Genomic DNA, 21,826 nt, shown 5'->3' with positions numbered 1-21,826 from the left:
GTATGCAAGGAGCTTGTGTCACCTACAGCCCATCCAACATCGTGCGTCGCCTTCCTTGCTATTGCGTGTGAATTTAATAAAGTGGCTGTGACTCACTCGCTCTCGGTAGTGGAGCTGACATAAGTAAATACGCAGGCTGTAACCTTGCTGGAGATTTTATACCATCTGTATTTACAACATGAATATTTCAGCAAATTTGACATTTCAGAGACTTCTGTCTTCCAGGTTTAGTGACGACCAGTATGTGGGTCAGGAGTGCTGCAGGTTCACAAGCAGCATCCTGTCAATAATTTAATGCTCGGAGTGCTAAGCAGCGCTAGCAGGACGCAGCCGGCACTGCAGGGTTTGTTGGCTCATTGAGCCGACACAGCTCTGAAGCAACATAAAAACAGTTTTTGATCTCTCGCTGCTGGCCTCTGCCTGAAAAGCATAAAGCAGGAGGCAACCCTGTGGCAGCCATTCTGCTAATGTCACTGTAATATGGATGCTGTTTTACTGTCACTTCCAAGATGAAAATGGCAATAAGACGGGGCAGGGTAGGACGAGGCGATTCTCAGCCCTTTCCCTGCTGCCCAGGTACGCAGCGGCCGGGGGGGGCGGCTCGCCCGGCGCCGGGACGTGCTGCGTGGGGGCTGTGGCCACGCGAGCGCTGTGCCCGGGCACCCCGGGGGCTTCCCGAGGTTTTGTCTCCTGTTAATCTGAGCGGGTTTTCCAGACGGAGGGTCGGAGCCTCCGGTCACTGGGGAGGGCAGGCAGGGTGCCCTGAGCACGGCTGTAATTGGGGTGGAGTGGGCTGTCAGGGCAGCACCCCACGGCCTCTGGCTGAGAACGGGCACAGCTCATCACACCCGTGAGGAGGGAGATGTCTGCACTTCTGGGAAGCTCCAGCCAGAGCCTGGGCACTAATTGCCCAAAGGGGCCTGCCCAGCCCCACCTGGGCCCCCCACGGCCCTGTCCATGGGCCCAGGAGCCCATTTAAGCCCATTTAAGCCCATTTAAGCCCGGATTCCCGCCCCGGCTCTGGGCTGCGGGTCGGCTCCCGGCTTGGCCTCAGACCCGTCCCACCCCGCGGAGCTGCCGGGTGGCCAGGACGGGGGGTGACTGTGACCGTGGCCATCGCCAGCCCTGCTCACCCCGCTCCGCTGCCTCGAGGGGCTCCCGGGGGGGTCCCAGCCCCACCACACGCGTGTGCACCCGCTCGCCCGAGCGCTGCCGCAGCCGGGGCTCTGCCGCTGCCCCGGCGCCGAGGGACCCGCTCCCCGCCCGGCCGAGCCCTGGGCTGGCCCGCGGCTGAGGCTGGTGCCCCCACTCCTGCTCTTGGAGGGCGGGGTACAGCTGCCGCAGAAATGGAACCGCCAGGAGATTAAATACGAGACAAGTTGCTGTAGTAAATCCCCCAGTTACCCAGGACACGGCTGGATCTTGTCCTGCAACAAGATCTTTGGCAGGAAAAGAAGAAACTCTGAACAGGCCTTCCTGTTAAACTCAGGTGAGATTTTTTGGTTGTTTTTTTTTTTTCTCTCTCTTATAAAACGCTGTTCTTAAAATATTTACATTGAAAAAATGCACCACTTTCCATATGAAAGCTACTCTTGGCACAAGCATCCTCTCAGCTAGAAAGGAGCTGGAAGAGCCCTTCTCTTTCTAATGTCAGCTCGTTATCGCGTTGTTGAGGTTTATTGTACACCCTGAAAGCAAAGCCCCTCTGGCTCTGCCTTGAGCCTCCCTTTGCTCAGTGAGAAATGGATGATTTTGGCGGGGGGGGGGGGGGGCGCATCCCACGTCAGAAGTGTCTGCGCTCTCTCCCCGGGACGCGCTTTGAGGGAACCGCAGGCCTGTAGTTGTGGAACAAAAAACCCTTCAAACTTACGTACGAGTAAACTCAAAGCTGGAAAGAAAATAAAATGAAATGTCAAATTATGTATTCAAAGAATGGCTTCTCATTAGGGATGCTGGGTGATCTCTAGATTCCCCCATCACACCGTACCCATCCTCTTGTACTTCCCAGCGACGCAGAAATCTTTCTGAGGGAACTGGTTGATGCGCTTCGTTTTGGTTTTATCTCCCTCCTTGTAAGGATTGTTACGTGTGTTTTCCTGGCGGGATCCTACAGACGTGATGTTTCGAGTCTGGGTAGCGCTGGGAGGACACGAAGCAGGCGCTGAGCGCGCAGCCCCTTCCCTGCCATCGCTGCTCTGCCCGCGGTCGCGCCACGGTGGGACTCGGAGCCGCTCGGCAGAGCCGCAGCTTCTGCCTCAACCTCTGGCCGTGGCAGGTTTTGGTTTTTCGATGGAGACCCCATTTCTGAGCTTGTACCCCCACTTCTGCTCCCAGGCCGCGGCCGCATCACTCACCTGGCCGGATCCTGCCCTCCGCCCAGGGTGCCGGGGCGCCCTTGGGGCGGTGACCTTGTGTTTGGGGACACCCAGGCCACGCTGGGGAGGGTCTTGCTGTTCCCGCCGGCTCTTCATTAAGGATATTTGGATTGCAATTTTTCTGGTCTCCCGGCGATACTGTAATTGTCCAGTTACGACCGACTTTGGCATCGTTATCCGCACTGAGTCCTGTCAGACGGATGAGAAACTCGCCGGGGTGCTAATATGCACAAGCTGCAGTAGCCAAGGAGCCAAGCGGCAGCGTCTAATGCTGCCAGCTGGCCTGGGAATTGCGACGGGGGGAGCCAACGTGCTCTTGCAAGAGGGGACGGGGCCCTCGGCGTTCCCCTGTGCCCCCGCGCTCCTGCACGCACGGCAGTGGGGGGGCGGCTTGGGGCCGGGACAGGGATGTTATTTCTCTGGCTGCAGAGCTTAGCCAGTACGTGAATTATTTCTTTTGGTTTTAGAGGCACGAAGGGTGCCGGCTGTGGCCCTGCTTTGGGGGGTTTGAAGACCAGAGCTGTGCTTTGGGGGTCCCACATGGCTGAACGGAGAAGGGGCTGCACCGAAGGAGAAGTCTGCAGAGCAGCTGAACCATGCGTGACCTCCCAGCGCTGCCAAACGGTCCCCTCTTACCCCCCCCGCTGGCCCCCCTCCGCACCGCCCGGTCACCTGAACGCCCCGTGGAACCAGCGTGTTCCCGGGCAGCAGCTTCGCAGCCTGAGCGTGGGTTGTCCCCGCACGTACCCGCAGGAGCCTCCTGCTCGGTCGGGCTCCCCGCAGGCACCGGGGTGTGGGCCCGGGCAGCGCTGGGGGGACGGGGCCCACCCGTGCGAGACAGCAAGGCAAGCACTAGTGTTTCATCAGAGGAGGTCTGCAAAGAAAACATTATTTCCTCAAATGTGTTCATCCTTCAAAATTATTCAAGCAAAGGTTTCCATCTCACTGTGGCTATTATTCATAATCTGAGAGTCTGGATGTGCGGCTCTCCTTGGTAATTAAGCCACATGGAGGTTTTCCTGCCCTCCGTTTGGGTGGAACAGCAGCGGCACCTCGGTCCTGGGGTGTCTCTGCGGAACAAACCGGGCTGGCCCCGGCTGCAGGGCCCCGAAACGGGGCTCGTGAGCCCAGGGCTCGTGAGCCCGGGGCTCAGCCTTGTGCCGTTAAGGGGTGCCAGCGCCCCGCACACCTCGGGCCAGCGGCTCCCCGTGACCCAGGGGTGCTTTGGGCCCTGGTTCCCTGGTTGTGGCCGGGGGCTGGTGCAGGTCCCTCCTGCTGGGCCATCTCCTCTGCTGAGCAATGCTGGAACCTCTTTGGGGGGGGTTGGATGCCCGCCCCGGCCAGAGCAGTCGCCGTCGGCACAAGCGGCAGTGGTGCGAGGAGCTGTTCTGTGCCTCACAACCGAAATGGGGGCGGTGGTGCAGGTGTGAGCGTTTGCCTGCACAGCACCAGGGCTGTCTGGTGACTGAGACAGGAAAGTAAACAGGAGATAAATCAAGAAATGGTGTCTTTGCCAGAGGGGATCCCTGAAACAATGGTTCGGAGCAATTTTCTGCCAAGGCTGTGTCAGTAACGTTCCAGGCATTGCTGACCGGCCCCTGTGAGTGCGACGCTCCTGGCAGTGACCACACTCGCCAGCAGAGACTTTCCTAAACGTGTGTGTGGTGGGACGGAGCGGGTCGGCCGCCGGCCCGCGCTGGATCCCCTGCGAGGTCCTGGAAACGCGCTGGCAGGCGCCAGCAGGACGCTGGCCTGTGCATGGGGGTTGAGCGCCTCCCCTGCCCCGCAGAAAATGTGCTTTGGGGTGCCCGATGACCACCCCCATTCAGGAGAGGAGTCGGAGCGGTGCCTGGTGCCCACCAGGCCCTGAGCCCGCTGCGGGGAGGGCACAGCCGCGTGTGCCCCGCGGGGACTCGCCACTGCCTGGCCACCACGAGCCACCACGCAGGTCGGTCCTTGGGGGCTGCCATCGAGCCACCCACCCCGCAGCCACTCCTCTGCTTCGGGACCTGGTTACACGTGCTTCCGAGCAAACGCTGGGTTTTGGTGCTTTGCTGACCTGGGGCTAAGCAGGAGCGGACGGCACCCAATACAGCATTTTCCTTCAGAACGTGGGCTCCTGCGTGAGCCGTGGCATCTCCTCGGGGCTCGGCGATGGCTGTGGCAGGAGGTGCAGCACAAACATGAGGGACTGAGGACAGGAGCCAGCTGCCCCCCCGCCCCATTTCTGTTCTGCTGGAGGCCCAAGGTGATGCTCCTGCCCCCAGGGCACCTTGTTGGCAGGGTAGGACAGGAGGCAGAACAGAGACGGGGCTGAGGACACCCCGGCCAGGCAGCAGGGCTCTTCACTCTGCGGGCTGATATCCCGGCTGGACGAGGCCTCTCTGGAGCGGGCCGGCTCCCATCCCTGCCCCGGGCAATCCCAGCTCCCCCGGTCCCCCAGCCTGGGCTCCTCACCCCGGGGTGCAGCCAGCACCAGCCCTCGGCAGGAGGGGGACGGGCGGGCAGGGACCGGCCTGTGGGGGGGCTCTGGGAGCGGTGCGGGGGCCTCTGCGTGGGGTTTGCCGCTGCTGGGAAATTTATGAACGATTCATAAACGTGTTTTACAGACAGCTGTTAGTATGTGCTGAGCAATACTCATTCTGTCAAGGAAAACTAGTTACAGGGTTATAACCAGGCCACTTAAATATTATGATCCATAATATATAAATAGTGGGCCAAGTGCTGCTGCGTTGTGCCACGCAGGGCCCTGAGCACGCTGCAGTCCTGCGCCGGCTGAAGGTGTCGGCGGGCCCTGTGCTCACACAGAGACCTGACGCTTCTAAAAGCCTCGTTCTGCCCGTCGCGGGGTCACGCAGCACATGGGCTAACGAACCTGCCGGCCGGGCCGGTGCCGCGGCTGCGGTGGGAGGGGGGTGAGGCGTGGGGTGGGCAGCAGACGGGCAGCTGTGCTGCCACTTGAGACTGGCACGTGTCGCCCCACGGCCCCGGTGAGGCCGTGTGCCAGCCCACTCCTCAGCTTAACGTCCGAAACCGTGTCTTTTAATCTTGGCTCAAGTCACACACGTCTCCGTGGTGCCATGGCCAGACCAGACTGGAAGGGGCAGAAGAAGGTGTTGGTGCTGCCGTGGCACAGAACCCGAGCACAGCCCGGAGGCGAGCGAGGGCCGTTGGGCTTTCAGCAAAGTGTGTGCCCGTCCGCGGCGTGCCCGGCCCAGCCGGCGCGGGGCTGCGCTTGGGCTGCCGGGGGTAGTGCACACCGAGGTGCCTGAGACAGCCTGCCAAAAACAGGGCTGCAGGAGTAAAATAGTGAGCTGCTTTCCCTGCAGGAAATACCACACAGCCTTGTTGAACAAGAACAAAAGATTAAACTCGAAAGTGAAATGAAATGCAGAAATGCTGTGAAACCTGGTGGGTGGTCTGGGGGTTTCTGACTACACCGAGCTCCTGAAATATGCCCTCATCTCTTCTCGGGATCATGTCACTACCTGCAGTGCTTTGGGATCTCTTCATTAAAAAGCAACCCCCACGCATCCGGGTAGAAAGCAGGTGTCTACTGCAGAGCTTGACAGTCTTAAAAAACCTTCGAGTGGCTCCTTCGCTTTAGTGAAGACCTTGCCACTATTGTAAAGGTGGAGGTTTAGCTCCATCTTCTGCTGGGGCAGGGCCCTGCCACACCTTTCCCACTTACAGAGGTGCCTGAATCACGGAGCTCTGTGGAGCCTCTCGTTCCTTTTAGAATAATGAAGATTTAATACAGAAATATAGGAGGGAAGTTGGGGCTGCAAAGAGACATTTTGGTGCGTTATGTTACAGGCAGCAGGTTAGACCTACCTCCAAGAAACCTTAAAACCAGGCAGCAGCTCAGCCTTGACCTGCAGCAGTTCCAGCACAAAATTAAACTCTGGGCTGATTTTTCTCTAAAGGCAGGCATGGAGAAAATGGTACGTGCAGCAGTATTTCACTGCTACACTAAATGTGGCTGGAGAGAGATGAATTCCTGCCGCATAAAGGATTTTAAGCAAACCAGGGCTTGAGTTTATAGTCAGGATGAGGATGCAGGATGCTTTACAGTTTGTCATAGTGTTTCCCTCTGCAAACTGGGATCATTTTTGGTGGTGAAGCCTGACCAGCGCTTGCCCGGAGTTCCTGCTGCCCTCGGGAGCAGCGTGTGACGCAGAGCTGGGCCCGTGCCCCCACCAGTAACGCGCAGCGCTGCCGTCCCCATCCTGGCACCACTCAGCACCCACCGCCGACGGCGCTGCGGTCAGCACAGGTTTTGCTTATAATAAATGAGGACTCTCTGTATTTTGCCTGTTCTCTGCTGGAAGCGTAGAAACCTGTGCCGGGCTGCTCTTCTGCGGCGTTGTTGGGGAATGGGCAGATTTTACCGTTACAATATGCTCGAAATGTAGAGGGTGGTGGGGCTTGACTGCAATCCCTTATCTCGGTCCAGCCTCTCACCTCGGAGCAGATTTCGCTGCTCCCCCGAGGTGCTCCGGGGCTGCAGACACCACGACGTGGGCTCTGCCCCCCTGCGTGGGCACCCACAGCCCGTCCCTGCCGGCGGGGCCCGCGGGGAGCGCGGCCGGCGAGAAGGGGTGAGCTCGCAGGCCGCAGCACTGGCCTCCCCCGACGGCGGCCGCGGGAGCAGCTCCCCGGGCCCTTCGGCACCGCGGCGGAGGCGGCTGCGAGGTGCGAAGCTTTGTGTCCCCGGCGTCGGGCGCCAGCCGTCGCCGCCCTCCCAGCAAAGCCGCGCTGCTGCGGCCGGGCGGAGGGAGCGCGGGGGGAGCGGGTCCTGCCCCGCTCACGCACCTGGCGCACGTTTGCTGGCAACAGCGTCCCGGGGATGCCAGGTCTGGCGTCCGTCCTCTCAAGGATGAGCGTGCCGGGTTTGTTCAGCCGGGGCTCCAGCGCCGCAGCCCAGGCTGCCTGAAATTCCTCCTGTTCAGCGTCCTGCAAACAAGACACTGGTGCGAACTGGGCAGCGGGTACATGACTGCAGAACTCGTGAGAACAGACACGCTCTGAATAAACAGGAGTAGATAAACGCATTTTAAAAAAAGATTTATGTAAAATATTCAGAGGAAAACATTATACTTGCAAATACTTATGCTTTTGAGTAACTTTACACTGGTAGATTAACCAACTCCAGTATTGTTATTCACGTACCTAATACCAAGCGTTCAAGCATTTGCTGATTCAGAGCCTGTGCTCAGGCCGGTGAAGGAGCACAGCGGTGCCTCTCCCGACGCGGGCCCGGGGCTTCACGGCCCCCCCGAGCTCGCCCCGCGCTGCGCCCCGCTGCCGCAGCGCCGCGCTCCTCCGAGGGCAACACCGAGGCAGCAGCTAAACCCCGCTGGAAAGTGGCTGTCTCTCTGGAAAAAACGTTATTGCAGATCATGCCACAGACATGTTGGGATATATGTTTGCAGTGAATCTTAGAATATTTTGTGGATGCTAAGCAGCAATTAGAGTCTTCCTTTGGAATCAATTCATTTCCTACTGCCGCGGTAGCAGGGAGGATCTTATTGAAACTCTAGGATTTTTAATATTATTACACTAAAGACTCTCTCAGTATCAGCATCTCCATGGGGGAGCATTAGCACACTGTAATGTGTAACAACTTCTCCAGTTCAGGAAATCTTGTTGTATTTGTAATAGGGCATTTGGGGCATATATTATGTATGGGACATATATTTCTCATTTCCACCAGGCATCATCTTTCCTTCTCTCTAAATTACCCTCCAAATAAAAAAAAAAAAAATGCATTGTATTCCTTATCGCTCAAAATATATATATTTTTTTAATCTTTGGACCCAGAAGCCACTACCAGCCACCAGGGCTGTGCGCAGCAGAAGCCACAAAGCCTTGGTCCGACAGTGAGGGAGCAGAGCCGTGGTTAAGAATACCCAGTTATTACTGTGGTTCAGCAAGCACCAGCCCAAAATGTGTTACTGGAAAGAAGCACTGGCCAGGACGGGAGGAGGTTTGGTCCCAGGCCAGGGCTGCGTCCAGGAGGAAGCGGGACACCAGGATTCTGCTGTCGCAGAACATGTTGTTTGCTTTACAGACAGGAAGACAAAAACGCTAATGTGTATGTTGCTTTCCAGACAAGCCTCTCAAACACTACCCAAGGAAAGCTCATAGTGTTTCTCTTGGTGATAAGTCTGAGCACACCGGGACGAAGAGCAAGGACCTGGAACAACCCTGAGGATCGAGCCTGAGAACTCCGCTGGTCCCCGGCTGCACCCAGCTCCGCAGGCACCGCAGCAACTACAGCCCAGGCGCAGCTGGGGGAAACTCTGGGCCAGCTGAGCTCCTGCCTGCCTCAGCGAGAGCCAGAGGGGTGCAAAAATAGCCTGGAGACACCCAGGGAAGGAAAGAGAAGGGCTGTTTGCTCAACCACTCCTGCTCAGTTCAGCCCGGCTAAAGGCATGTACGTAAACAGGGGCCGAATAGGATGGAAGAAGCAAAGTTATCTAGGTGGGAAAGGAACAGGCTGAACAGAGCTCCTCAAAAGATGACCCAATCTGAGAAAAAGAAAATGAGAGAAGGGAAAAAACCTGGAAATAGGGGTGTAGTTCAAGGCAGACTATCAGACAAGAGATCACCCTGTAACAACGGAGAGGGAGCCTCCAACCCTTCCGATGGTACCTCACTTTGTCAGGGCAAAAGAGGACAAGTGGGGGAAATCTGGGTGCTATTGTCTGCATAAGATCTTTCTCGTAAGTCACAGAGGCCACAATTCCAGCACAAAGGAAACTGTGGCTCTGAGCAGGCAGCACATCATGGAAAGTACTTAGAGGAAACCAGCTCTGGAAAGGGCCCGGGGGATCCTGCCTGTCCCTGCCCCGAGGGAGCGACCGAGTCATGTCTGATAAGCGCTTTCAGGAGGGCTTTCCACTTGACCAGTGATAAGAACTCTGCAGGCTGTGTCTCACTCCTTGCTATTGTTAAGTTTTTCACAGTCCCCTTGCAGAGTCTCTCGCTGCACTCCACACCCATCACTTCTCTCACAGAGGGTGGGAGAACAGGTTACTGCCCTCCTCTATAACTCACCTACAAATTAACATGTTTTCCTCCCTCCTTTATTTCATTCTTCACCGTGGGGTTTTTTCGTTTTCTGTAGATGAGCAGCTCTGACCCTTTCAGTCTGGCAGCCGCTGATGTTAGCCCCTACCCCGGGCTTGCCGCTCCCTGGAGGATCGCGCCCGCCTTCCTTGAGGTGAGGAGCTCGAAACCAAACGCAGGACAGCTGCAGGGTTTGTCCGTGTGATTATGCTACGGGCCCTGCTGCTGTTCCTGGTTAATGCTGTGATTTGCATCACCTGCTGATTTAGTAAGTGTGGTCTCGGTTCTGTCGCTGGCACTTTGGGCAGAACCAGGCCTCGGCCCAGGGGGTCTCCCCTGCTGCCAGCGGGGCTCTGAGGGCGCCGGTGACCCCGCCAGCCTGGCAAACCCCGGTACCCGCCGGGTCTGGTTCCCGGGCCGTGACAAGAGAGCGTCAGACACCTGACTGAGGTCAGGGCAGCTCCCAGAGCTGCTCATCCCCGAGCCCAGGCGCTGGCTCTCGAGAAGAAGAGCCCAAGCTTGGTTTGCGGCCGTTTGCCCGTCGTCAGGCCGCGGCAGCTGCTGCCTCTGCGGGACGCGGTGCGTTCCAGCCGGGCTGTGCTTACGTTGCCCAAATCGCATTTTTCGGCCCTTTTTGCGCCTCCCGAGGGCTCCCGGACCGCAGAGCTCGGGGCTGGGGCAGACCCCAGCCGTGGCGGTGGTCAGCAGAAGAACCGCGGGGTTTTTCTCTCCAAAGTTTAAATTTCCGTGGCGTGGGGCGGGTTGGCCTCCGCGCCCCGAGGCCGGGACCGGCGGGGGGGGGGGGGGGGGGGGGGGTATCGGCGGGGCCGCTCCCGGCGATGCGGGGCCGGGGGGTCGCGGCGCCCCGGGGCGCGCCCGCCCTGGGTGGGCCGGGGCCGGGACAAGGGCCGGGGCGGCGCCGGGCCCCGCGGCGGGAGGCAGCGCTGGGTGAGCGTCCCGGGGGCCGGGGCGCGGTGCGGGGGCCGGGGCGGGCTCTGGGCCCTGCGCGGGTGGGCGCGGAGCGGCGGCGGCGGGAGGAGCCCGGGCTGCGCCGAGCTGCGCCGCTGCGGCCCCCGGCCCCGCCGCTCCCCCGGGGCCGGCTCAGCGCGCCCCGGCCGGGCCAGGCTCCGGGCCGCGGCCTGCCCGCCGCCCCGCGCCGCTCCCCGCCCCGCTCCGCTCCGCCCGAGCCCGCAGGCCGCTCCCCCGCTCCTCCCGCCGGGCCGCGCCGCGCCGGGCGATGAGGAGCTGCTTCTGCCTGCGACGGGGGAGCCGCGACTCGCCGCCCGCCTCACGGGCAACAGTTAAGTGTCCCCGGACCCGCCGCGGGCCCCGGGCCCGGCCCTCGGGGCTCGCACGGCCGGGGCGCCGCGGGCAGGCCGGGACCCCCCCCCCCCCCCCTCCGCCGCAGCTCGGAGCGGCCCCGGGGAGCGGCCCCGGCCCCCCGCCCCCGCCGGGACAGAGCCCTCCCGGGGCCGGAGCGCGGGGCTGGCGGCGGCGGCGCGGCCGGGGGTCGGGCCGGGGCTGCCGGGGCCGCGCGTCGTGGGGAGGCCGCGGCTCCGCAGCGCGGCCGGGTCCGGAGCGCCGGGCCGGGTCCCCAGGGCCGGGTCCCCAGGGCCGGGCCCCGAGCTCGCTCGGTCGCGTTCCCCGCTCCGGCCGGTCGCCAGCTCCCCCCTGGCCTCCCAGTCTGACCAGTGGGCTCAGCTGGGGCTGGCGGTCGGTCCCGGACCAGCTCCTGCGCCCAGCGGCGGGGGAAAGCCCTGGTGACCTTGACCTGTGCTGGACTTTACTGCAGCCTGTGTTAGTGACTGGTTAGAGGGCAATAACAAAAAGACCGGTGCTCCGCCTGGCCTCGGTCGCAGGTGTTTACCGCCGGCGTTCGCCTGCTGCCCGTTTTTCTCGGCCCTCCTCGGGTTTCTGCCTCTCTGGAGGTGACAGCGCGGGCTCTCCCTGCGGGACTGGCTGGAGCGGTGGTACTGAGCTGCCTGTGTTTTGTGCGCTCGCCTCTTGTGTTACCGAGCCTTGTGGGCTTCCTCTGGGCTTTCTGGAGAGGTTCTCAAAGATCCACCGAACTTCGGTGTTTTCTGAGCTGGGGCACTCACAGCTGGGTCACGGTAACACAAGCGGAGTCCCTCAGCTGAGAGGAGACAGCCTGGGCTTTGGCTGCTCACCGGGTCGGGTTAAGATACTTGGGTTTCTCCATCTTGAGTTTTTTGTTAACCGAGTGAGAACGTGCCGGCGTACGCCTTAGCGTGTGGCAGGTTGGCAGAGTCATCCCTGGCATTTTTACCTGAGGTAGCCTTACCCACTGGATTTTCTCAGCATACTGGGACAAAGGCTTTGCTTGAGCTTCCAGAGGTGTGAAATAAAACACACGCTTCAGTCCTGTAGCCCATGCTGCTCTGACAAAGTGAATCCCAGGCTCAAGGGTTCTTGTAGCCCACAGGAATTTGTTCATACATGTGCCAAGATAGAAATAGCTGAATTGAATGTCATTTTAATTTTGCTTCCCCGGTGCAAGGTCATCTGTGTATGGAAACCTATTTTGGTTTGAAATCGGATCCTCTTGACAAACGTGTGTCCATAGTTAGAAGTGCTGTGAAGCACTATGAGATCTCGGTTTTGCTCATTCTGTGACTTAAGTTCCTGTTTCCATCCAGTTCAGTCACAAACTGCAGAGATTTTGCAGCTGGTACGGGGCAGCTGTCTCGAAGGCAGGAGCCTGGTGCAGGGGCGATTCCAGACGTGCCTTCGTTTAGGGCGAAATGTGAAACTGAAATTCAGTCTGCACGCAATGGAGGCCCCCAGGGCCCTGACCCCATGTCCTGCCACGGTCTCCTGTTTTTCTCAGTGAAACTATGTCCTATTCCATGAACAGAAATAGAAAATTGGCCGGGGCTGCGTCCTGTTCCCGGATGCGGTGGGAGGACGGGGCGTGCGGAGGAGTATGTCAGTGCAGCTTCCAAGCCCCCGTTGTGCCAGTGGTACCCACTGCCCTTTCAGAACGATGGAGCGATGACCCGACCGTGCGAGCAAGGGCTTTAGCACCACGTCTGATTTGGTTTGTTGGGATTATTTCACGGAGGATGCAGAAATTCAGTGAGGTAGCTAATAATTTTTTTCTAGTTTTGCCTCAGCTCATACTTTTCTGCCTGTGGGAAAGAGCCAAGTCAGTGTCAAAGTGCAGGGCTTGTAGTTGAGGTTGAAACAATAAGACCATTCTCTCTCCACGTCCCTTGCTGTTTAACTTCCAAACTTCACCTGCTTTTCTGGCAGTGTGATGCTTCTGTAGCAAACACATCGTCAGGCCTGAGCTGATCATGTAACCGCCAGCTCTTGAGCAGGCCTAACTTGTTAAAAAGGAAGACCAAGAATGCCCTAGAAACTCACAGTAATATATTCATGTCTGAAAACATACTCCTCTGCTGTCACCTCGGAATATTCGAAACGGACGGTGAAGCCAGTGGGAAAGCAGGCCTGGGATGAGCTCACATAAGCAGAGATGAGCTGGTGAGAAAATGGGGGAGAGTGAAAAGGATGTGCAAAGAGAATCTTGGAGGTGCTGGGAGGCGTGCGTGCCTGCGGGCATGGGCTGCAAGGCAGGAGGAGAGGAGGAGGATGAAGCAGGGCCCTGGCTGCGGCAGAGCCCCTGAAGGCCTCCCCGGCGGCTGGGCGCTGGCACCCCGCCCTGCCAGCTGTGCCAGAGCCCACGCTGCATCTCGTCCTGCAGCTGCCGGGGGGCTGCCGGGGGCCGGTGCCGGCAGCATGCTCGGTGACTTTCCCCGGTGGAGGCACATCCTCTCCCCGCTGGCTTTGTCCGAGCCACTCCTGGTGTTTTGAAGCTTCTTCCTGCCCCAGCGCTCGCATCTGGCTTCCCGCGCTGCTGGGGGCTGGCTGCGGCCCTGCGTTGAGAACGCCCTCCGGGGAGCATGCTCCCAACAGGGGGAAAAATGTTCTTCTAATTGTTTTGGGCTGTTCCCGGAATAGCCCTGGAGTGGCGGAGGCCCTGGCAGAGCTCGGCCAACGCAGCTTAGCGCTGGAAGGTGGAAGGTTTGAGTTCTCGGCCGCCATGGTGTTAGGCCGGTGTATAGGTCAGAACTTGTGTTGTTTAAAGCGAACTTCATTAAAATAGCAAGCTGTCTAATAGGAGTACTCACAGAATCCTGCTCCTTAATTTAATCTGTTCTTCCACTGTTTGTTTTTTAGTTTTAAGTTCAAAGGTGTGACAGAAACCAAACTTTGCAGGCGCCCTGGGGGAGAAGTGCCACGTAACTAATCGTCTGTATGATGGCCCAGCCAGAGACTCCCCTCTGACCTGGGCAGAGTTCACAAAAACATTTGTCCAAGCATGCAGCCCAGTTGCTGCCGCTCCGCGCCGCTTCCAGGCGCGTCCTCGATGCCACGGGCGCCGCGGGAAGCTGCCGTGCGCGGCAGAGCCTGGCTGTGCCGCGGTGGCCGTGCGCGAGCCCAGCGCCTTCGGGCAGACCCGGAGGGTCGGTTCCTGGGCTGAGGCTTTGCCCGCCGGGCGCGGGGTGCCAGAGTCTCTGGGCGCGGGGAGCTCGGCCCGGCCCTCGCGTGTTCGGGTGCCTCTGCGGGCCCTGCGCTGGTGCCGCCTCGCGTCGCTGCGGCTTCCGCCTCCCGCCCTCTCCAGGCGGAAGCCCTGCTCTCTGCTCAGCCGCCGCCATAGAGGGGCTTTGTGTCAGCCGGCACAAAGTGAGGATTGATGCCGCTTCCCCTCCCCCTGCCGTGCCGAGCGGGACCGCAGACGGCTCCGACAAAGGTCCCCTTCTCCCTCCCGCCGGGGACGGGGTGCTGCCCCGCTGAGGGTTCTCCCCGGAGGCACCGCGCACGGGCAGAGGCACCCGCCCCCCTCCTGCAGTGGCACTGGGGACCCCCAGGGCCCCGTCCTCAGCCTCTCCCAGGCCACCCTGCTGCTGCTCGGGGTCCTGCCGGGGCAGCTGGGCCTCCCCGCAGCGTGGTGAGCCGGGGCTGGGGCAGCCTTCAGCAGCAGGTCCCGGCCCTGCCGTTGCCGCTGCGAAGAGTGCCGGGGGCTCCCTGCCCGCCTGGGCTCTCCCAGGGCCTGAGGGGGGGCACAGCCCCTCCGCTCCCCCCTCAACGTGAGGTGTCGGTGCCATCCCAGCTGCCCCTGCTCCCCTCTGCCAATGTGGAGCAAGTGGAGCTTTGTCGGGGCGGGTTTGGTGGAGGCCGGGATGCGGTGGGGGAGCAGATCTGCCATGCTGGAACCTGCCGTGCGGTGTTCTTAGCGTGCCGAGGAATCCTGTCACTTGCCTGGATTTCAGTTCGGAATGGCCTAAGAGGAGCTCATATCAGCATTCATTATCTATCTCCCAGCCCCTCCCGATGCGTAATAACAAGTCATCACGTTATTGAGAGTGACTTGGAAAAGTTTCAGAAAACGTGCCTCTGTATGAAGAGCAGATTGTGAGTTCTTTGTTGAATTCAGGCTAGGTTTGCTCGGCACGGCGCGTTCTCGGCAGCGGGTTCTGCATTATTTGCGAGGCATCTGGATGAGCCGGCGGAGCCGCGCAGGCAGCGGCGCGGGGTTTGTCTGGGCTGCGCCTCGCAGCAGGGACCTCGGCTCCTCGGCCGCCCTGAGCACGGGGAGCCCGTCGGGAGGGGAGGGTGAGCCCCCACGGCTCGGGGTGCGCCTGTCGCCGTGCTCGGGGGATGAAACTGTGTGGGGAGCAAAGCAGCTCCGCTCCGCTCTGCGTGTGCTGGGTCTCGTGCGGGGCCGGAGCGGAGTGCTCTCCTGGGTGTGGTTCCTCAGCGATAGTGTTTTCACCATTCCTGGTCTCTCGCTCCTGTCGTGTTGGACTCCCCAGGTGGTCTGGCTGTTCGTGTGACATTATTATTATTTACATAGGGCCCAGACTTGCTCTTTTTTATTGCCCGCAGCACGATGTTTGTTCAGACTGGGCATTGTGAAGTGTAAACCCAGGTCCCACTTGGCACCAGCACTCACCTCTGCCTTTTCTAGAAGCAGTAAGTAACCAGCTGTCTACACTGGCCTAGAAATGCTGGGGTTTAATTGCTCTGAGGAGGGAACTCAATTAGGTAGCTCTGGTTCACGGCTTGTCTGGCTGCGCAGCAGTGACGCTTGTTTACACAAAGCACTGCCCTTTTATCTCGGGGTGCGTGGGGGGTGGTTTCCTGGGGCATTCCTGCCTGAAAGCCAGAGAAGACTTGCCCTGACTGGCAGCCTCTGCAGGAGACCACATGCTGAGGCAGTGGCACCTTTCCCCCTCCTCCTCCTCCTCAGCGAGTTGTTTCAGCAGCTCGCTTGTCTTCTCCTGCTTCCTGCAACAGCATCTCTCCAAAACTGGTTGGTCTTACCCGCTTCTGTCCCACTTAGCGTATCTCCCTCCCCTGAACTACTCGGTGATGTCTCCTCTTTCTCTTGGAAGATGCTCGGGCCTCCTCAAGGCCTCTGTCTGCTTTGCATCAGACCATCCCGTGCCGCTTCCTCTGTGTTCCCTGGTGTTGAGGCGCTCTGCAGCAAGCGTGGTTTTGCATACAACGCCAGATACATCTGTGCTGCTACATGAAAATGGTCTGGCTCAGGAGGGTGCCAGGGGGCTGAGGACTCGCGGGGGAACCCCCGGCGTGTCTGACACCTGTAGTGGAGGGGGAACCTCCCACTGAAGCCATTAAGCAGCAAGAAATCTGCTTCTAAAATGGCAGAGCAGCTTCAGCCTGCCTGGCTCGGGGTGAAATTTGCTCTCTGTTTGGGAGGGAAGGGAACGAGCTTTGGTTTTCCCATCGTTGCTAGAGGGAGACCAGCCCATGCTAACTATCCTGGAAACAACAAAATTAATCTCAGAAGAGACTTCTGGCCCAAATTCCAAACCTATTGGGCATTGCGCAAACGTACCCTCTTATCAAAAGCAAATGAAAGTGCAGAAGGTGTGTCTGGCCTATTCCCGTGTTTAACTTGGCAGTCTGTGGTGTGTCAGCACAGGCTCTGTGGCATGCATGCAGGCTCTGGGTGTTCTGTCTCCTGCCGGGGTGTGCTGCCCTGCAGCCCTTTAATTCTGCTCCTTCCTTTCAGGATCAGTCCATCATGCCTGAGGTGCGAGACCTCTCCGATGCCCTGCCCGACCTGCCGATGGATCCCATCACGGGCGTTGGTGTGGTCGCGTCCCGGAACCGAGCACCCACTGGTTATGATGTTGTAAGTAGAGCTGTTTCAGCCACCGTTGCTAACGCTTTAGTTCTGCACTAATGAGCCTTTACTTTGCTGGGAACAGCATCTTTTTCAGAGAGGGCTCGCCTTCAGATGTGTGCCTTAAGAAGTAATTTGATATCCAGCTGCCCACCTCTCAGCCCACAGCACTTAGCGCTTTCCCTCAGTGGAGGTTTGGGGGTGCAGTCGTGCTCCTTCATCTGTGCCACTCCAGAGGAGCATAATTACCTGGAGGAGGGGTTTTCAGAACAGCTGGCCACTGTGGCATGCAAATTTAATAATCCTCGTAACATTCATCCTGAAGGAGTCCTAAGTATTGCACAAATTATATCTCTGCATAAATGGATCCCGCATCAGCTGTTTAATCCCACATATCGGCACTGCACAATGATGATGAGAAGCGCCAGAATGGGAAGCGAGGAGTTTTGCATCCAGCTGAAATTGCAGTCAGGATTCTGATGGACGGAATGCAGACCTCTAACCTGAGCTTTGGCAGGAGGCTGGGCAGCAGGAGCAGGCAGCTGGGTACAGCAGAGATGAGAATGTGAATGGTTAAAGGGAGGTCACTGCTTAACAGCTGCTTGTTCCTTGCATTAGTTGCTGCGTGACCTTTTTCTCTCCATAGATTAGTGTCCCAAATGCTGAAATATCATAAAATACTGACCTTGCAGAGCTCTGTGTGGAAAGATTGGGCCCCTAGTCCGTCTGCTCACCCCTGTGTCCTGCTCCAGCTGTGCTACATCACACCTTGGGTTTCCAGTCACACAGCTTGAGTGGTTGGGAGTGGAAACCAGTCGGCCTGGGGCTTTGCTCACACCTTTTCAGCTCTGGATCGTTGCGTACCCTGTCCGGTGTGAGAAGGAAGAAGATGGATCGGGCTGAAGTAAGGGCACGAGGGAGGGAGCTGTGAAAAGGCTCCTTGAAGGCCTGGAAGGTTTTTGCATTTGTTGCGTTTTTCTGAGTGCTCATTACCTGTGTGAGCCAGGCTGTGTAATTAGCTGCTTGCCCTGATAAAGGAGCACGGGACAATGTGAGAGTTGTGATAACAGAATTGCATTCTGCCTAAATGACTGGGCAGAGAGAGCGCTCACCCCAGATAGCCTGGCTGTGGTTTAATAGGGAGCTCTGGCGCTAACACAGTTTAAACTAAAGAAGATAAAAGAGTCTTCCTGTGGCTTAATCCAATTACGGGGGTGTTGTAATAATGCTTGTGAATGTGGGTCGCTCTCTCCTGGGGGGCACAGAGAGGAGGCTGCCTTTCCTCTGGTTCTTCTGCCTTCCTCTCCGTTCCCGAGGAGCTCTCCTCTGACCCGGGCCCTGGGGAAGCACCTGCTGTCGCCTGACCCCGAGCGCGGCTTCCCCACGCTCCTCCTCCTGGACGGCAGGCCAGCGGGCTGGCTCTGCGCCGGGACGCTGCGAGCCGCGGCCGCCGCCCTCCCCTCGGCACGTCCTGGTGCCCGAGCCCGCGGCACGTGGCGCCCAGGGCCGTGGTTTCCGTGCCCGGGGAAGCGGCTCCTCGGCGCCAGCCGGGGCTCTGGAGCAGCGAGTGCTGCGGGGTCGTCGCTTCCCACCACCCCTCTGGAGCCCAGCCCGTCCCCGACAGCACGAAGCCGAGCGTGCGGCGGGAGCTGCTCGGCGCCGCGGGGAGCGTCGTGTCCCGAGGCGGGGGCAGGCGCGGGCTGGGCCCCCTCGCGCGGGGCCTCTGCAGACACGCGGCTCCCTGACGAGACGCCGACGCTCGGGTGTCGCTTCCGGGCGCGCGGCCTCGGTGAAGGCAGCTGTGAGCTCCGTCCTAGGAGCTGTGCCCTAAAGCCCTAGTAGAGGTGCAGGATGCACCTGGGAAACAGGAACCCCTCTCGTCCTCTGGGAAGCGTTAGCGCCGGTTTATCTCGGATTGTTGTTGTAGTCCCCTTAGGTGCCTGATCACTTCGCCTTTTGCTACAGCCCTGCAGCATTCAGTTCCACAGGTGGATTCAGAGTTGCGCGGGAAAGTATTTCCTCTTACTAGTGGTGAATTTGACATCAGGTAGTTTCACTGGGTTTGGGTTTTGTGATGCAGTACCCAGTTCTCTCTTTGAGACAGCTGTGTTAGTTATAGGCTTTACCCAGTTTCCCTTTCGTTCATTCTCCAGTAAACAACCATCACCGTGTTTGTCTTTTTCCCTTTGCTCCTCTTTAAAAGAAGCAAAGGCAGGGCTGCTTCCAGCCCGGGAGGCAGTGAAATGCCCAGGGGATGTCCCGGGATGGCTCCCAGGCTCATGTGGAGCCCTGGGGTTCAGTGTGCTGCCCGGCTGGAGGTGATGCTGTGGCTGAGCCCAGGGTCCCAGACCTGGGGGAGTCTCAGCAAATGGGTCAGAGATCTTTTTCTCTCTTTTTTTTTTTAATTACTCAGAAATCTCATTGCCTTTGTGTCTGCTTGAAAACCAGCTCCTGACGCTTGTGATGACTAGCCAGGTCTTTTAACAGCTGAAACACCAAAGACTTGATTTTGCCAAAATGAACAGTGTGTCTGAATTTAGATTCCTGAAAATCTGCCCAAACTGGCAGGACTGAGTGCATGGGTGGGGAGGGCAGGGAGGAGAGGTGGGAGGCAGGGCGCCCGGGGCAGGAGAGGTGTGGCTCCTGGGTTCCTTGCTGCAGGCTGAGCGCCAGCTCCGAGGTGGGGTTTGCTCTGGGCCAGAGCCCCAGCATGCTGCTCGCCCCGGGCCAGCCCTGCAGGGCAGGCGGCGGGGGGGCCCCTTGCCAGAGGGGCAGGGGGTAGGTCACCCTGTGCTCGGAGGGGTGGGCTGGGGGCACCGTCCTTACCGGGTGTCACTGTGCCAGGTCCATCTGTTCGCAGCACGTGCCTGAGGAGTGCCTTGCACCGGCTCCACCAGGAGCTGGGCCGTTCCCTGTGCCCGGGGGTGGACTAGATGATCTTCAAGGTCTTTTCCAGCCCGGATGGTTGTGTGGGTGCCCGATGCTGGGAGCCGTGTCCTCGGTGCCGCGCGCTCCTCGCCCCTGAGCCAGGCGGGGGGCTGGGTGAGCTGGGCCTCGGCCCCTTCCCGTGCTGCCGCGCCGAGGGCACGCTGCCGGGGCTCTGCTCCCAGCGGGGCTGGGGACCCTCCTGGGGACCCTCCTCCTCTGCGGCAGCCCAACCCCTGAGGCAAGAAGTTTCCTGTTTGTGTTGCTCTGTTTTCTTTCCCCGTGAGTTTTCTGACAAGTTGATGCACGCTTACCTTCTCCAGGCTTGGAAAAAGTCTTCCAGCAGGGTGCGCGGAGGCAGAGCGCTCAGGGCGAATCGCTGGGGATGTCACCTGCGACTGTTGTGTTTCAGCTGAAACAGGAAAATGGTTTTGACGGCGTTTCCAGGGGGCCCCAGGGCCGGCGAGTTCTTACCCCCAGCTGCTTTCGGCTCCACTGCTCGTGTCCTCCTGCGAGGCTCCACAGGTGGCTTCGTGCTGGTGCTGCCAGGGTGGGAGCGTCGGAGGGGCCCGAGCGGCTGCTCGGCGGGGGCCCTGTCCCCGAGGGCCGGGCTGGGCGCTGCTGGCTCCGGGGAGCCGAGGAGTCGGGTGCTGCCACGCGCCGCCCGGGCCAGGCCGTCGGGAAGGGGAGCGCGGGGCCAGCCTGGGGTGCTGTGCCTGCCCGCGGAACCAGCTGGTCCCCCAGCTAGATACTGGGTGGGTTAGAGTGGCAGGGTGCTCCCTGAAAGGGGGGTGGTGCGGGTTGGAGGTTTTGGGGGTTTTTCATTAGGCCAGAGGATAACAGTGCCGGGCCCCCTTGCTCCGGGGGGGTGCAGTGCCAGCACGGGGGCCCCTGGGATGTCTCGGCCAGCTGTGATGTAGCGGTGCCCTGGGCAGTGCGTCGTACAGGAGGTGGTACCAGCTGAAGCCACGTGCTTTCACCTCCAGAGTTATTTGGTATTGTCATAAATAACGTAAAATTCCTGAAGTGTTCAGAGGTTGGGTAAAAAGTGTGTTTGACAGCAACTCATGTAGCACCAGTTTTACAATTGCAGACTGGGTCTGTTGCTGCCTGGTGAGTTTTCAGGATCTTTAGTGTGGGAACAAGGGAAAAAAAAACAAGAAAAACTGAAATACAGATCTCGAACCATATTTATTAACAAAGTGGTTAAATGGGGTTGTAGTCCCTCAAACTGTTTCTAACAAGGGCTGGAGTTCAGGCCAAGTGTCTCTACATGCCAACGGCTTTTCTAAGCAGTTTGTTTTCTGAGTATCTTTTCACCAGGACTGACTCGCAGGGGAGGGATGCAGGTGGATTTTTATATATTCCTAAACCAGCACTTTAGGGAAGAGTTGAATTTGAGGAATAATAAAGGAACAAAAAATCCCACCGAAATCCCGTTTTAAAATTTTAAAATGATGCGTGTTCCTTTGCAGAAGCCTGACTGCAAAAGCTGCGTGTGTCGTACGAGGCCTCGAGCTGAGCAGGGGCTGCTGAGAGCAGGCAGGGCACTTCGCTCCCTTCGCGGATCAGACGATGAACTCGCGTTTCCCTGTGCGCTTTGGGTAACCGGAGGGTCCTGCCAACTCATCTCTTCTCCCTGTGCCCTGCTCGCTCTGCTCGGCAGAGCCGGGGTGCGAGCACTGACAGTGAATGTCGGCTCTTTGTGATCAGGCTGCTCTGGGCCGGGGTCTTGCTCAGTTCCCTAAGATCAGACTTGGAGGAGCTGCGGTGTTTGTCCCCGCCCGAGGCGCCGGGCGGAAGCTCAACTCTGCTTCTGCGTAGTGCAGCCCGCGCTGGAGTCTCCTGTTGGGAGCCGGCGGGCGGGCGCGGGCCTGGTGGGGTGGTCTCCTTCGCGCCGGCCTTCTCCTCGTGCCTCCCCTCTCGGTCGATGACGGAGCCTTTGGGAGCAGGGCGTGCGGCTGCCTCGTGCCCACTCCTCGAATCAGCTCGGCGCTGAGGCCTTCTCCTGCCGTGCTGTCCTGGTTTCGGCTGGGATGGAGTAATTTTTTCTTCTCGGTAGCTAGAGGAGTTCAAACCAGGCCTCTTCCTTCTCCCGCAGGCCTGTGTCCCGCCGGCGGAGGGCCCGGCTCTGCTCCGTGCCCGGTGGGCGCTGCCGAGGGGCTGGGTGGGGGTCACGCTGGGGAGGGACGTCCGCGGGGCGTCCTCGCAGGCAGCACCGCTCCAAAGGCCACGAGGGGCTGGGGCTTCCCCGCCTGCTGGACGCAGCTTT

At 59.4% G+C, this 21,826-nt stretch overlaps 1 protein-coding gene across 4 annotated transcripts in view; it reads left to right on the top strand.

The window, feature by feature from the left end:
* The first annotated feature begins 10,590 nt into the window (after positions 1-10,590).
* The window catches only part of MVB12B (multivesicular body subunit 12B), a 59,808-nt gene continuing 48,572 nt past the window's right edge, over positions 10,591-21,826 (top strand). The window contains exons 1-3 of one of the 4 annotated variants that reach the window (XM_074924068.1): positions 10,615-10,749; positions 15,363-15,449; positions 16,516-16,638. In XM_074924068.1, the coding sequence (XP_074780169.1) occupies positions 16,528-16,638 (111 nt within the window). In that variant the 5' untranslated portion in view covers positions 10,615-10,749; positions 15,363-15,449; positions 16,516-16,527. Of the gene's footprint in view, positions 10,750-10,842; positions 10,867-15,330; positions 15,450-16,515; positions 16,639-21,826 lie in introns of those variants that run through there. The other 3 variants (XM_074924069.1, XM_074924066.1, XM_074924070.1) reach the window with 3 other exon arrangements.

Source organism: Athene noctua, chromosome 20 (genome assembly GCF_965140245.1).
Source record: "Athene noctua chromosome 20, bAthNoc1.hap1.1, whole genome shotgun sequence".
NCBI lineage: Eukaryota > Metazoa > Chordata > Aves > Strigiformes > Strigidae > Athene > Athene noctua.
This window is presented reverse-complemented; position numbering and strand designations above follow the sequence as displayed.